This window comes from Xenopus laevis, chromosome 8L (genome assembly GCF_017654675.1).
Source record: "Xenopus laevis strain J_2021 chromosome 8L, Xenopus_laevis_v10.1, whole genome shotgun sequence".
Lineage (NCBI taxonomy): Eukaryota > Metazoa > Chordata > Amphibia > Anura > Pipidae > Xenopus > Xenopus laevis.
Window position 1 is genome coordinate 39,895,210 of NC_054385.1, and position 16,387 is coordinate 39,911,596.

General features: G+C 37.5%; 1 protein-coding gene across 5 annotated transcripts in view; it reads left to right on the plus strand.

Moving 5' to 3' along the window:
* The window catches only part of gria3.L (glutamate receptor, ionotropic, AMPA 3 L homeolog), a 193,139-nt gene extending 177,404 nt beyond the window's left edge, over window positions 1–15,735 (plus strand). Inside the window, exons 13-16 of one of the 5 annotated variants that reach the window (XR_005963153.1) lie at window positions 3,717–3,964; window positions 4,840–4,954; window positions 12,487–12,799; window positions 13,964–15,735. Coding sequence is in view for 4 of the 5 variants with exons in the window: in XM_018228561.2 (XP_018084050.1) it covers window positions 3,717–3,964; window positions 11,089–11,203; window positions 12,487–12,732 (609 nt within the window). In the remaining variant the exon portion in view is untranslated. 5 annotated transcript variants of the gene reach the window in all.
* Window positions 15,736–16,387: the final 652 nt, after the last annotated feature.

The window sequence follows — 16,387 nt, forward strand, 5'->3', positions numbered from 1 at the left end:
CACAAGGGATAAATATAATTGCACAGATAAATGTATCTACAAGCCTTAGAGGGCATCATGTTGCTCCTCTTCTGTGAAACTGAAATCCTCTAGTTAAAGCCAGATCCAAATCAGCTTCTCCGTGTAGGCAATATCAGAGGGAAAAAAAACGTGAAGTAGTTTGAGATGAAGCCCGTTGATCCTGCTGTGATATACTAGTTAGTATCACTCTCCCGCCTTTTTCCCATCCCATGTATAAATAATCACTCAATATTACCTTCCCTTGAAGCAGGTCTAGTGATGAGCTCTAGTGATGAGCGAAACTGCCTCATTTCACTCTGTCAAATATTCAAAAAAAAACACACAAAAAATAACAAAATGGAAAAAATTTGCCAAATTCATTAGATTTTTTCTCAGACCAAATGCATTGGAGTTCAGTGGATATTTGGGTATTTCTTCTCATTTTTCATTGTGAAAAACCTTGTTTTTTTTTTCAGCGAAACAAAACGCATGATGACATTTAAGCACAGATTTGCAAACATTTTCACCACTTGGGAAAATATAAATTTTGTAACAAAACTGTATCAGGTCAAAAAAATTGCTCATCCCTAGACTTTGCAATGTATTGAGCTGTCTAATGAACAAATTTAAATGGCAATGAATGATTTTTTTAATTCTTATTTTGGTTCATTTTTATCACTTTCTAAATTATTTTGAAATACCTACCGCTCTAAATGGCATCTCGCCATTACTGAACTGTATCCCATAATACTTCTCAACAGGAGATATCATTCAGTCTAGTCTGATGGGTTATCATTCATGGTTATCATTCAGCAATAACTATCAATATCCATGACATAGTCAAGACTTTGGCATATAGGAAGACAATAATGTTAATACTATTACAGCAAAAAGGCTTTAAATATTTCCATTCTAAAGATTAATAGCAGCAATACAGTGCTTGGTATCTACACAAAGCTGCAATGTGTAATTATGCGTAAATCATAAAACAACCCAAAGACATACATTTAAATTACAATGTTCTCTTTGTACATTGATCCTATATATCTATATATTTATATATATATGTCATTACCCCTTGCAGCATATAATTACTATCAGCAGTGTAGAAAAACAAATGTCAGCTCCCCTGTGTAGGTCGCTGTGACTATGATGATCAGACAGCAGATGGAGCCATCCATGTATTCAGATTTATTTGTATTTATTTGGAACAATTCATTCCAGACCCCAGCTGTCAAGGTAATGGATTTAGTTGCTCTGTCTCTCTCACAACGGACAGCTTCTATGAGCAAACATCTCAATTATCTTTACAGACTGAATGAATATAGGTTTGTAGACGATGATTTTTGAGTTTAGCTAGGGGATGGAGGAAGCGACAGTGGAATTTGCAACTCTTTAAATGTTGGCCAATGAAGTAAATACATTGCTTCCATGAACTGGAAGTGCCTCCATTCAAGCAGAAGGAAAGAGATAGTTCTGCAATCTGCTGACTGCTTCTATCTTCCATATTGTCCAACACTCCATTTTCCTTTTCAGTTTAACGTTTTGCTTCAAAGCAGAGGAGGAAAAATGAACGAAATGCTTTGCTGGTTTCACAGTAGGAAATAGATCAGCATGTCTAACATTGTACCAAATATCAAAATTAGACTTAATAAATGGTATGAAAAAGAAGCTGAGTTCCCTGATGCTCTCAGAACTAATAATTATTGTGCAGTTCCAAAAGACCTGAAAAATATATTTGAAAATGTAAGTATCTAGTAAAATGATTATTTTTATCATTCAAGCTTCAGAATTGTCAGCAGTGAGGTAGAGGTTACAAGGCACATCAAAAGGGCCCTAATTACTCTGATTTATAATATCCTTATATTTTACCATAGGGGGTAAATAATTTACAGTTTGGCTATTTTTTCCCATCACATTCCCTGCTGCATCCCCTGCAGCTCACCCAGGACCCACCTACCGGTGCTTCCACTGCTGCTGCCACCACTTCCCACCTCTAGCAGTAGCAGCAGTGTTGTCTTGGAATCAGGTTTACCCACAGAACAGTTCCCTCACCACAGGCCTGAAACTTGAATGGGAGTAGTATTAGAGCTGCGTGGAGGAAAGATAGGGTAGAGAACCAAGATGAGGAGGGGAGGATAATGGAGATATGGAGGAGAATAAGAATTGATGAGCTGAGACAGGGTAGGTGAGAAGAAAGGAGACAGAGGAGGGGCATAAAATGGAGGTAGGGGTATGACTATGGATACCTCCAAGCCCTCTCCAGTAGGTGTGTCCTACGGGAGAGTGTGTCCATGTTGTGTGTGAATGCTGGTACCAACTAAAGCAGGGGCTATTTACTGGCTCATTCTCCAACACCGCAATTGATTCCAAAAGGCTCAACGTTGCCATTGTTTGTGGTTACACCTCTGTAGCATTCTTGATGATCTACTTGTGTCTGCATCTTGTGGCAAGTTGTTAATTTCAACTATATTGCATCATTTTCCAAAAACATCAAAGAACAAAGGTCGCTTTAATGCAAGAATTTAATTAAAAGAAAATGTATACTGTTTATAGATTAGAATTATCGTCAGTATATGTTTCCTTCAATATCAAGTCATAAATAAATGTGTTTAAATGACATTTGCACGAAGAACATATTTATATTAATTTATTTATTATTATTATTATTATTAATAAAAGAACTGACCTATTGTTTAGCATTTGCAGAGATTTTTCATATGCTGTAGTTGATATCATATATGTGTCTAAGTTGACATAGTTTTATATTCGTATAATATGCATCATTTGTATAAAGTGTTAAAATGAATATTGCATATTGTGAGTTGAAATCTTCATGACATTATATAAAGCAAAGTTTGTGAACCTGTGGCTTGGGACCCAAATATTGGTCCCCTGTGCTGTATAGGGTGCATCTTATTGATTGGGTGATCACCCTTAATAAAATTGCATTTATAATATAATAATGCATAATAATGCATAATTAAGCCAATTCTTGGGTTGCTGACCCCCAGACTTAAATGGGAGGTCCTGAGAAAGTTAAGAAATCATGATCTATAGATCAGGATGCTTATGAAACAGGGAAGCCAAGGTTTTGAGAATGAAAAAATAAAGCGATGAGAAAACAAAACTTAACAACTTGTTTTTACATTTTTTTTTCCTTGAGCACTAACTATTTTTTTTTTCATGAAACAAGGAGCAATCACATTATTACATTACATTTTCAAAGAGACTGAAAACCTCAAATGTTTTAATAAATTGGGAAAATAAATAGGGCTGCAGCATACCCTATGATTTAGGATTTGGCATGGCATATTTTTGGCGTTTAGTAAGGTTCGGATTCAACCAACCAAAACTGAATAATGGCTTGGATTTGGCCGAATCCTGTATTCAGTGCATCCCTTAAATAAATTAATTTTTCTGGCTTTTTTGACTTTTGATAATTCTGACTATTCACAGTTTTCAAAAAATACTAGCCCGTTTCTTCCACGAATTGAGGGAAAATGCCAACTTGATTTTTTTTTTTTTTTTATAAATCTATCCCTGAGTTTGTGTTGCAGATCAAATATGGCTGAAATTTTAAAACGAAAAAAAAAAAGATATTTCAGTGTATATGAATAATTAAAATTTTTCAAAGTGATCCAAATTCATTATTTTATTAATATGCATGTATATTTAATTATGCCCATTATTGCTGTCTTTTCTTTTATATGCAGAGATCAAAAATAGCAGTCTATGAAAAAATGTGGTCATACATGAAATCAGCAGAGCCATCTGTATTTACCAAAACCACCGACGATGGGGTGGCCCGGGTTCGGAAATCAAAAGGAAAGTTTGCCTTCCTGCTGGAATCTACCATGAATGAATACATTGAGCAGAGGAAGCCCTGCGATACCATGAAAGTTGGAGGAAACCTCGATTCCAAAGGCTATGGAGTGGCAACACCAAAAGGCTCAGCATTAAGGTGGGTGGAATAATATAACAATATATGTTGTTATAGTATTCCACCTTCCCTGATGCATTGTGTTTGCTTTTCTTTATCCTTTTTTATTTATTTGACCGTTTTTAAGGTAGTATCATTTACCCCTCTTTTCCATGACAATATGGTAAAATGTCTTTTCATTCACGTAATGCATCTTTTTTTTTATTTACATCTCTCTCTCTGTGTGTGTTGTCTTCTCTGACTGTTTGTTGCTGTTTCAATTTTCCAGTCCAATGGCTTTTTCAATCTAAATCGTAAAAGCCATGTTTAATTGCCATATGTGCTGAATGTTAATTGCATGATGTGGTGTTTCTGTTTAGTTTTCTACTGAAAAATGTTGTAGTTTTCCCCATACCGCACGTGTCTGTTATAAACCCCTCCAGACACAGGCCACCTTATAGTAACTAACTTATTCTTTACTGTTAACTACTTTATAGATCTATACCATGAAAATTCCAGACAATTTGTCCTCTTGTGCTCCTTTCTTATACGCTATAATTTCATATGTAGAGATGTGCGATTTTTGTACAACTTTCATATTTATTTCCCCCCAAATTTAAAAACCGCAAATATGGCAAATCACTGTTTATTCTAGAGTTGTAGATAAATGCAACGGGACGCTCAATCCTTCTCATGCTGGTTTTCTTATTGCAAATCTCTAGCTGTATTTTTTGCAATAATATGGCTGAAAATGTTCCTTCTATTCACACATTTGCAGTTATTATTCCTTGGGAAAACAACCTGCAAAAAGAAGTATGAAAAAAAAAATCCCATAAAACCGATTTGAAGACATTCGCACAACTCTATTCCTAAGCCTTTTGTACATTTTCTTACAAGTTATGTTTTATCGTTTCAAGAAATGCTGTTAACCTGGCAGTATTAAAACTGAATGAGCAAGGACTCTTGGACAAATTGAAAAACAAATGGTGGTACGACAAAGGAGAATGCGGCAGCGGGGGAGGTGACTCCAAGGTCAGCCTCAATGTCACCACAATCGGGTACCTTAGTCAAGAGTAATCGGCAAGACTGTTATTCCGGTAACTGACAGAAAATCTAAACATTAAATAACTGAGAACTGGATCAATTTATCCATTAGTTTTTAAAGTAGCTTTTGAAATTTGAAATCAATGCCTAACTGATTGGTTTGGTCCTTTGCACTGCATACCTATTCCACTCAGATTAAAATATCAAGGGCAATGTTTAGCTTGCAGGCTTTAAGATGTGTGTGTAAAGGAGCCATTTATTCCACGTATACATTGCTGCTAGACGGAAGATAATGCCTTGTGACACAGACAAGAAATGTTATTATAGGGAACTTTTGCAGCACACATATATTCTGTTTTAATTCCACCATTCCTAGGCTAAATCTAGGCATTTCAACCATTTCCAGCAGCCCATGGATTTTGTAGATGACCTTTTTTTGATAGTATTTTCCGTTTTGAATTTGTATATAGGGCACTTTGATCATCTCTACTTGTGGAGCTGGTGAAAATATTCATTGCACATTACTAACAACATGAAGCACGTGTCGCATCACATTTAAGGACAATAATTGCAGATCCAGGGTGACCCATGGGGCGTTTCCATTTATGTCATTTGAAAGACACTCACCATATGTAGCCGATGATTTGACCTTCACTAAGAGCACCAAAAGTGACACTTGCCCTAAATTATTTACCGTACATTTAATTTCAGTTTTAAACCAAAAGTGTACAGGACTTGTTTAAACCTGGTGGTGAGAGAAGATATTAATTGAGAATATTGAAATCTGAGATTGTGCTGCTTTTAGATATTGTCCATAGAGACAGGTTTTTATCAGAGACATAAAATACAGAAATAGTTTTCTGTGTAGTCTATCACAGTGATACATTTACTGAACATCAAAAGTGATATCATGGGGGCTTTTGGGACAACTGTAACCCATGCCTACCACCAGTGGTGTGAAAGTCTCTTAAGGCTTACATTTATGTTAATTTAACTATTTAATTGTTGGTCTGTGGCTATGGGAATTTGTCAGAATTTTGTGATCATTCATTTTCAATCTACCCCCACATTTGGCACCAAGCAGACTTAGCCAAAGGTACTGGAAAAGCTTATGAGTCAGATGGAACATTTTGCAATAGTTTCACAGTTGCATTTCCAAGTGGGCCTGTGATCTGATGTACTCACTGAATCCAGCCATCATTCGGCCTGTTTCAGATTTGTTGTAATTGTTTTTGTTGTCCTCTTTAAAAGGTAGAGTGTTCAAATAAATTATTTCAAATAATTCAAAAAAGTAAGCTAGAGTATGGCTGGCTTTTTCAATCTAAACTTAAAAATGAGGTTAAAAAGGAAAATTTGTCAGACAAACAGGGAGAACACAGACTTACAGACATAAGATGGCCATAGACGCAAAGATCCGATCGTTCAAATATTCGATCGATCGGACTTCCCCATCTCCTGACCTGCCACTAGGACTGAGGACTGGTATTATAAATGTATGCACAGTGTCTCCGTAATTTGCCATCCCCAATTTTAATGTCTAGATTGTAAATATTTATGAATTTGAAAGTTTATACTAGAGTTAGAACTAGTTGATATACAAGCAATTTATTTGGAAATACTCATATACATTCAAACCTAATATTTTTAATTTTATTGCTAAAGAAAGCAAAAAATGAGTTTCAACTTACAAATGCTTTTATGTAGCAAATCAAACAAACAGTAATGATTCAAGACTAAAACAGTGAATAATACATTTCTAACCAATTCTAACATGATTTGTCTACTCCAGAAGTCCAGTTGCTTTATGCTACTACTAGATATTGTATACCGTACCTGAATGAATGAAAACCTTCAAAGACATTGTCTGATTGCCTGACTTTGAATTCTTAGAAGCTGTGCAATGTTGGAAAACAACAGACAGAGATTGTTCCAGTGCATGTTACTTAATGCAGGGAGGGTCTATTGTTGCTTAGCAATGTGATGTCATGTTTGACCTGAGTGATTTTCTTGATTTCTTCCTCTTCCCTGTGTATGCTCTCTATGAAAAGTTCCTGTTGCAGACATGTTATACTGAAGTGTTTATGCTGAGTTCTATAAAGCCACCAAGTTACTGTTCACACAGAAGTTGGTCTGTGTCCTCACTTACAGAGAAGCTGCACATGCAGATCAGCTTTCTGCTAACAGATTATGGATCCCAGCACCACTGGTATCTGATCCTGAGAATCTCTGGAGAGACAGACAGAAGCTGAGCACATGGTAAAATGGCAGCTAGTCTGAAGTTCAGGTCAGGCATAGCAAAGCTGAATAACACAACTATCGCTATGGAAATTTAAGGTGGAAATGCTTCTATGTAAGGATGACCTGTGGGAGGTACTCAGCACAGAGAGGCTAGAAAACAATCCTGAGGATTGGGATAAAAGAATCAGACAGGCTAAAGCAGTTATTAGCCTACTGGTAGAAGATGATCAACATCAGGAAAGAATCTACAGCAAAGGGTATGCAGAATGCACTGCATTCACTCCACGAGAGATCAAACTTAAAGGGGAAGGAAACCTCGTCGGCGCTAATCCCCACCCCCCCTCCCGTGTATTGCCCCCCCTCCCTCCTCCCCCCTGGCCTACCCCTCCCGCTGGGCAAATGCCCCTAACTTGTTACTTACCCTTCTGCGCAGGTCCAGTCCAGGGAGTTCACAGGCGACATCTTCTTCCACTCGATCTTCTTCCTCCTTTGACCGGCGCATGCGCAGTAGGATCGTTTCGCCGGTACGATCTACTGCGCATGCGCTTGACTTTTGGCGCATGCGCAGTAGATCCGTACCGGCGAAACGATCCTACTGCGCATGCGCCAAAACGCCGGTCAAAAGAGGAAGAAGATCGCGTGGAAGAAGATGTCGTCTGTGAACTCCCTGGACTGGACCTGCGCAGAAGGGTAAGTAACAAGTTAGGGGCATTTGCCCAGCGGGAGGGGTAGGCCAGGGGGGAGGAGGGAGGGGGGCAATACACGGGAGGGGGGAGGGGGGTTAGCGCCGACGAGGTTTCCTTCCCCTTTAAACAGTAAACTGCACCTGCTGCGTAAACTATACAGCATGAGACTGCAGAAAAATCAGGAAATGCAGGGACATTTAAATGCAACTTTAGAAATTACAGAACAGCCATTTAGCAGCTCTCCTTCTATGCAGCCTTCCTGAATCATGTAGCCTGCTGATAAATGCCATTGAAGTCAGACCAGAGTCAGAAATAACTCAAGAATATGTCAAAGGCAAGTTAATTGATGAATATAATCGCAGAAAGGAAAACAGAGCTGTGAAAGAAACTATCACTACCAAAAGCTGGAAAAATTGCAAAAGGAGATGCACAGAGCAGAGTGTGTTTTCGCTGTAAAAAGCCAGGCCGTTTAAAGAAAGATGGCTTCATATGGAAAAATGAACAAAACCATGCAGTGGCAAAGACAGCAAAGGAAATTGCAACAGGTGTTGCACATAAAACTCCAGATAGTATAGATACACAGTGGAGTGGATGTTTCAAGCTTAAGGTGGCCATACACGGAGAGATCCGCTCGTTTAGCGATGTCGCCACACCAGCGAATCTCTCCCCAATATGCCCACCCAAGGTGGGCAATATCGGGCTGATCCGATGGTGGGCCCTATGGTTCTGAAATTATAGCTGAGGGAACAGCAGACAGACACCTGTACGAGCTCAAATGTGGACAAAACAAGGATAAAATTGCCACTCAATCGCCTCATCAGAAATGCATTCATACATGGCACAGACGTTTGGGACACAGACATCCAGATGCAACTTTTAAACAAAAATATTACTTCTGATATCGATATCTTACCATGCAATACAATCATGAAATGCATCTGCTGTATCAAATCAAAGGCAACAATGTTGCCACTACCTAAAACAAGTCAGAGCAGGGCAAGTCAATCCTTATAGTTGATCCACAGTGATGTGTGTAGACCAATGAGAACACAGACCCCAGCTGGAAACAAGTATTTTGTGACTTTCATAGATGATTACTCCAGATACACAAAAAGTATATCTGATGAAGCGCAAAAGTGAAACACTGGATAAACATATAGCATATATAGCAGAATCCACAAACAAATTCCAGTGCAATCATGTGACACTAGGATCTGACAATGGAGGGTAGAACACAAGCATTAAAGCTAAAGGATATCTAAAGGAACAATGCACTCAACATCTATAAGTGCTCTATATACTCCAGAACAGAACGGTGTAGCAGAAAGAAAGAATCGCACACTTGTAGAGATGACAAAGTGTATGCTAAATGATGCCAACCTCCCAAAAAAATTCTGGGGAGAAGCAATAACAACAGCAACATACCTATAAAACCGTCTACCAACAAAATCTATAGCAGCTACCCCTTACGAGCTGTGGAATGGTAAGAAACCTAGTGTAAATCACTTGAGAACATTTGGTTGCAAGGCATATGTGCACATTCCAAGTGAAAAATGCCACAAACTGGGAGACAGAGCTACAGAAGTTGTATTGATTGGATACAGTGAGCAAAGTAAAGCTTACAGAGTTCTAAATCCTAAAACCTGCAAAGTGACAGTAAGCCACAGCGTATATTTTGACGAGTCTTCCTTATCAAAAACCATGATACCTGAATCCTCTAAAGAGACAACAACAGTGTCTGTGACAGGAGGGGTAGAACCACTTGCCAAAACAGGTGACTCTATGAAGCACATGATGGAAAATTCACCAAGGTGGTATTAAGTTGCCACAAACAGAAAAGGTAAAGCAGCGTACGAAACACATTGATGTGAAATATCACCTTTTGAGGGACTCTCAAGAACAGGGCATCATTGAATTGCAGTACTGTCCAACAGAGACTATGGTCCAGCAGACGTATTAACCAAACCATTGCCCAAGGATCATTTTGAGAAACTGATTGAAAGAATAATTCTCGTGGAATAATCTCCATACTGTTGAGAAGGGGAGAAGGGGATTGTTCCAGTGCATGTTACTTTATGAAGGAAAGGTCTATTGTTGCTTAGCAATGTGATGACATGTTTGACCTGTAACCCTGTGTGATTTTCTTCTTCCTCTTCCTGTGTATTCTCTCTATGAAAAGTTCCTGTTGCAGACATGTTATGCTGAGTTCTATAAAGCAACCAAGTTACTGTTCACACAGAAGTTGGCGTGTCTGTCCTCACTTACAGAGACGCTGCACATGCAGTTCAGATCAGCTCTCTGCTAACATGCAACTCAATCCTCAAGATATAAAATAAGGAGGATTAGGGAAAATTAGTTTGTTTCTTGAGCAAGTTTTTTTTAGGTGGAAGTAGAAGCTGAAATATGTTACTGCTTTCTGTGCTTAACACTAACCTCATGGGTATATTAGGTTTAAAGCAGTTGGAAATAAATCAGATGCTTCTAACACCTTTTTGGTCAATGGCTGTAGCTCCCAAACAATGGGGCTACTCCCTCCCCTCAGTTAGGGGAAATTTGGAAATCATATCTATTTTCTTCTGTATATATTCCTGGAAGCTTGAAGGTCAATTAATTTCATGGTGTTCTGCTAGATATTTTTTAAACGATGGCTGGTTAATACAGTGGTTTGTATATGTGGGTAAGATAAGAAGACCTCAAATCGGACAATTTCTTCTGCCTGTGTTGCTGGACAATACATAGACCAGAATTTTGGCAGACAGTTTTGTAGATTTACCATAATAACAATTTCTCTTAAAAAAAATGGTGGCAGGCAATAATTAGCATGTTTTAAAAATAGACACACATACAGTATACTAACAAACTCATGACATATTTCTCAGTGGAAAAGGTATTCTAGAGTGATGGACCTTAATATGATAATAGAAAAGCTACGTTAATCCTAGTGCATTTTTTGTAGTTTGTTGTTGTTATTCTTTTAACAGTGTGTGCCGATTACTCAAAGCGATATAGGCAGGACCTGGTAATAGAATGTCACTTGTAGTGTTAAAACTAAGGTGATGATCACAGGTTGCCTGCAGTTCAAGCTCTTTGTGTCCAGGATCCCTGCTTTATCGCTTTGTATAGTTTGAAAACAGTTTTAAGTTTGAATAACATAAAATAACATAATATAATGTTATTTATGTTATTTCCCACGTGAAGAACTCCTGTAAACCTTGCAGTATTGAAACTCAGTGAACAAGGCATCTTAGACAAGCTGAAAAACAAATGGTGGTACGATAAGGGTGAATGTGGAGCCAAGGACTCCGGAAGTAAGGTCAGTCGCAGAAGGTCTTTTGAATTGATTAGAAGTCCCATTTTGACTCACGTTCATGCACACAAAGTTATTTTTCTTTTTTTAAACAAAATAGGCATTCAAAGCATTGCAACTACACAAAGAACATAGAGGTTCCTACAAACATTGAGAAACATATATACACCCACACTCTTAATTCTGGAATATTCCAAAGCTTTTGGCATTTATGAGAGGCCAATGTTTTGGCAACCTCAGAAGAGCAATATTTTTTTCATCTACTATTATACTTTATTTACAAAGCCCCAACACGTTTTACACACTTGAGAGGGAATTACAACCTAGGCTAATGTCATATCTCTCTCTCTATAAATATATGTATATATCGTTTTAAGGGCAAACAAATTTGTGATACACTATATATATTTGAAGCATGAAAACATTTTTTTCATACTGAAAATTTCTATTTTTGTAGCCTCTAGTAGGTAATCGATAGCTCACTCCATCCAATTTTCATATTGATATTCATATTTATAATGCATTGACTTGTTTTGCTGCTGTCTAGCTAATGAGTCTGCTATTTTCTACCACTATGGTGGACCACCCTGGCAGGCATATGTTTAATTAATTGTAGACTATTTCAGAGGAAAAATGCTTAGTTTGAATTGTTGACATTTTAGAAACTAGTACTAGACATCAAAGCAATGTAATGCAGTCAAAATAAATATGCCTGAATGTCACAAGACGATGCGCAATATACTTGGCCTTTATATACCGAATATTAATGACTTTAACCAATCAAAATATAGCATCACACATATGATGTCCAGATTATATTGTTCAAATGCAATGGCATTTAAGATAAGGCTACATTTTTTTCAGGTTATTTTATTTGTCCAGTATCCATCCAATTTGAATGTTGAAAACTTGATGAAATACAAACATAATCCCATGTGGAAGATATATATACCGACATATTAGCCACATACCGTGCATGATAATAGTTATTCTTTTTTACAGATAAGCAATGCAGGCAGTGTAGTTATATTTTAGAGAACGGCAGATAACAGAATGCATGCATTTGTAATATAAATATAATAAAGTAACAGATAGGAAAGTCTTGCATAGAATACATTACTTATAAGCTACTTATAACTGACAGTATATTGGCATTTATTTGTAGTTTAGAAAAGATTTGCCAAAACGCTCAACCTTGCTGGTGCCTCCTGGTCAGGGTAGGAGTTCATGATAGTTCTTCATTCTTGGCTTCATCTAGGAAAACTAACCAATGTGTTCATTTTCCTTAGGACAAGACAAGTGCCCTGAGTCTAAGTAATGTCGCAGGGGTATTCTATATACTGGTTGGAGGGCTTGGACTTGCCATGATGGTAGCTTTGATAGAATTCTGTTACAAGTCGCGAGCAGAGTCCAAAAGAATGACACTCACCAAGAATGCACAAAATTTTAAGCCTCCTCCTGCAGCCAGCACCCAGAATTATGCTACATACAGAGAAGGCTACAATGTCTACGGAACAGAGAGCGTTAAAATCTAAAGGGTACGACAATGGTCACAAACAGAGAAAAAAGAGGATTGCCTTTTTTTAAAGTCTGTTTAAAGGGGTTTGTTCACCTTTGAATTAACATTTTGTATGTTGTAGAGAGTGCTTTTCTGAGACAATCTGCAATTGGTTTTAATTTTGTATGATTTGTGGTTTTTGAAATATTAAGGGGCCGATTCACTATGGGTCGAATATCGAGGGTTAATTAACCCTCAATATTCGACTAGGAATTAAAATCCTTCGACTTCGAATATCGAAGTCGAAGGATTTAGCGCAGATAGTTCGATCGAACGATCGAAGGATAATTCCTTCGATCGAACGATAAAATCCTTCGAAGGATTAATCCAATGTTCGAAGGAATATCCTTTGATCATAAAAAGTTAGCCAAGCCTATGGGGACCTTCCCCATAGGCTAACATTGACTTCGGTAGCTTTTAGATGGCGAACTAGGGGGTCGAAGTTTTTTTAAAGAGACAGTACTTCGACTATCGAATGGTCGAATAGTCTAACGATTTTTACTTTGAATAGTTTGATTCGAAGTCGTAGTCGAAGGTCGAAGTAGCCCATTCGATGGTTGAAGTAGCCCAAAAAAAACTTCCAAATTCAAAGTTTTTTACCTTCGAATCCTTCACTCGAAGTTAGTGAATCGGCCCCTTAGCCTTTAGTTCAGCAGCTCTCTAGTTTAGAATTAGAGCAGCTATCCAAATTACCCAAGCAACTAGGCAGTGGTTTGCATGAGAAACTGAAATATGAATAGGAGAGGGTCCGCAAAGAAAAAAAAAAGGGAACAATAGCAGTAACATTGTAGCCCCACAAAGCAGTAGGATTTGGCTGCTGGGGTCAGTGATCCCTATTTGAAAGATGGAAAGAGTCAGAAGAGGAAAGCAAATAATTCAAAGACTATAAAAAAATGAAGAACAATTGAAAGGTTGCTAAGAACTGGCCATTCTATAACATACTACAAGTTAACTTAAAGGTAAAACACCCCTTTAAAGGGTACTATTATTACATGAACTAAGCAAGTGTAGTGAATGTGTAATAGATCTTTTGCAGGATACGTCGTTTTTCTTATACCTAAAGATTTTATTGGTATTTTCTAAATCTGACTGGTGTAGACTCTTGCATTGTCATCGATCATTGACATTGATCCAACATTTATGTGTCAATGCAGCTGGTACTTCCTTAATCGTCCTTAATAATCCTGCATACATATATTTTCCTTCAGGTTATTACAAAGAAGAGCCAATAGATCATACAGAACAGAATGAGGCTCATCCCTCGATCCCAACCGCCTGAGCCAGTCCAACTCTTTCCCTGGTGTCGAGGATGACACAAACTGCTGATGGTGCAACAAACTCTTAGCGGAAAGAACTTTTTTTTTTGTTTTGTTTTCCTTCAGTGCCTTAATGGAACATTCTGATGATTCACAACAATGCAAACCATCACTGAAATTCGAATGCTTTGCTTCAAAAGAGAAATAAAAAAATGAAATCTGAAACTGGCCACACCACAAGATCCTCGTGTACAAAAATGTGCTCTTGTAAAGGACAAGTTCTCTATAAGCCATCGTTTAAATAACACTCTACAGGGCCTCATGTACTCAAATATGCATTTTTTTTTAAAGGTGCATTCACTCCCATGTTTAAATAATGTCCTTCCGCCCTAACCCGCATCTCATTTTTTCCTCTTGGAAGTTGCATTGCTGTATGTTTAACTCAAAACTGCTCGCAGCAACTTGCATTAAAGAAGGATGTTAATGGCTTGCTATCCGAAGCACTTACACTTTCATATTATGGATCAAAGAGTGAAGGAAAGGATTACCGGAGTTAAAGATGGGGTAGCCAGAAAATATCACCTGTAATGTAGGAAAGAGTCTAATAGTCTAAGATCAGAACCTTACGAATGCCTGTAATAAAGAGAAGTCTTTATGTATGAGAAGAATACATTTGGAGTGAGTGCACTTTCAAGTTCACACGAAATGATACGTAAGATACATAGCGGATGGCAAGGTGTTAGCAATGCTCTTTTTACAAACAGTATGAGGGAAAACAATTATTTTACTAAAATGGGATTTTACAGAAATTAATCATTTCCATGCCAGAACATCCATGCCATGAATGTAATATTTGTATCATGAAAAATGCCATTGGTTTCTAAGCAGCGTGGTCAGTTCCTATAGTTACTGTACTGATTGCAGTGATTCCATTGACCACTCAAAGGCAACAAATGAGTCTCACAGTTTTCTGTGTTTTTTCTAGTCTTTAATAACGGAATTATTCTATTAAAGTACACATTGTTGTTGTTGCTGCAGCATGAGGCAAAATATAATAATGTTCAGAAGTTTACATATATTGAACTGAAATTGCAGCAGCCTGGGGAAACAAAGCTTTGCAATTTTAATCTTAGCACCTTTAGGGTCATGCCACATGGAGTGCTTTGGGCACTATGAGCAGGCCAAAAATACAGCGCCAAAGCGCCCAACTGACTTGCTTAAGAAACACCTGCAACTGCTTGTATCAGTGTTTGGCGGTTGCTGTTTGCTGCATTTATGCCGCAACTATTGTTTGCAGGTGACTCCCATTCAAGTCAATGGAGGCTACTAAATACATGGCTCTCAATGTGCCCAAAAGTGCCCCCCGTGCCACAAACCTCATGGAGAGTGGGGGTTCTTTAAAGTGAGCTTATACCTATATAGCTGTGAGTAATACAAAATAATCATTCAGACTAGGCCAGCTTGTTCTTTAGTAATGCACATTTATTTTAACTGATTAATTAGGGACGCTATAATAACGTTAGCTAGTCTGGGTATTTGCAAAGGAGGACATAACAGTTGTAGATATTTATATAGTATAGATGCAGCGAGTCCTCGGAAATCTCAGTTTTCTTTTCCTTTTGTTAACTGGAACCAATTATTTAAAAGCATATTAATACAGGTATGGGATCCGTTATGCGGAAAGCTTCCGAATTACTGGAAGAACATCTCCCATAGACTCCATTTTAAACTAATAATTAATATTTAAAAAAAAAAAATGATTTCTTTTTTTTCTGTTATAATAAAACTGTACCTTGTACTTGATCCAAACAAACATATAGTTATTCCTTCCTGGAGGCAAAAACAATACCATTGGGTTTATTTAATGTTTGAATGATTTTTTTAGTAGCTTTAAGATATGGAGACCCAAATTACAGAAACATCCCTTCTCTGGAAAACCCCAGGTCCTGAGCATTCTGGATAACAGATGTCGTATCTGTATATGCAAAGGAATATAGATTGGGTTGTTTAATAGGAACTGTAAGATTTTAATTTCTCCTCCAAAATAGGTTTCTTTGTGTTACAGTAGGTGAGTAACATGATGATGCTAACTGTAACAAAATATATATATACATTTGTATATGTATATACATATACATAGCTCATTAATAATATAATGCTAGTAACATATGACAATAGTATATTATATAGTGAATAAAGTATAAAAAGTATATTATAAAATATAAGGACATTATAAAATGCAGAGGAGTTCCATGACCATATAAAAACACAAGGCCGAAGCCCAAGTATTTTTATACAGGTCATGGAACTCCCAGGTGACCTCTAATATCCTCATATTTTGCAACAGGGGGTAATACACAGGTTTCTGTGAGTCAT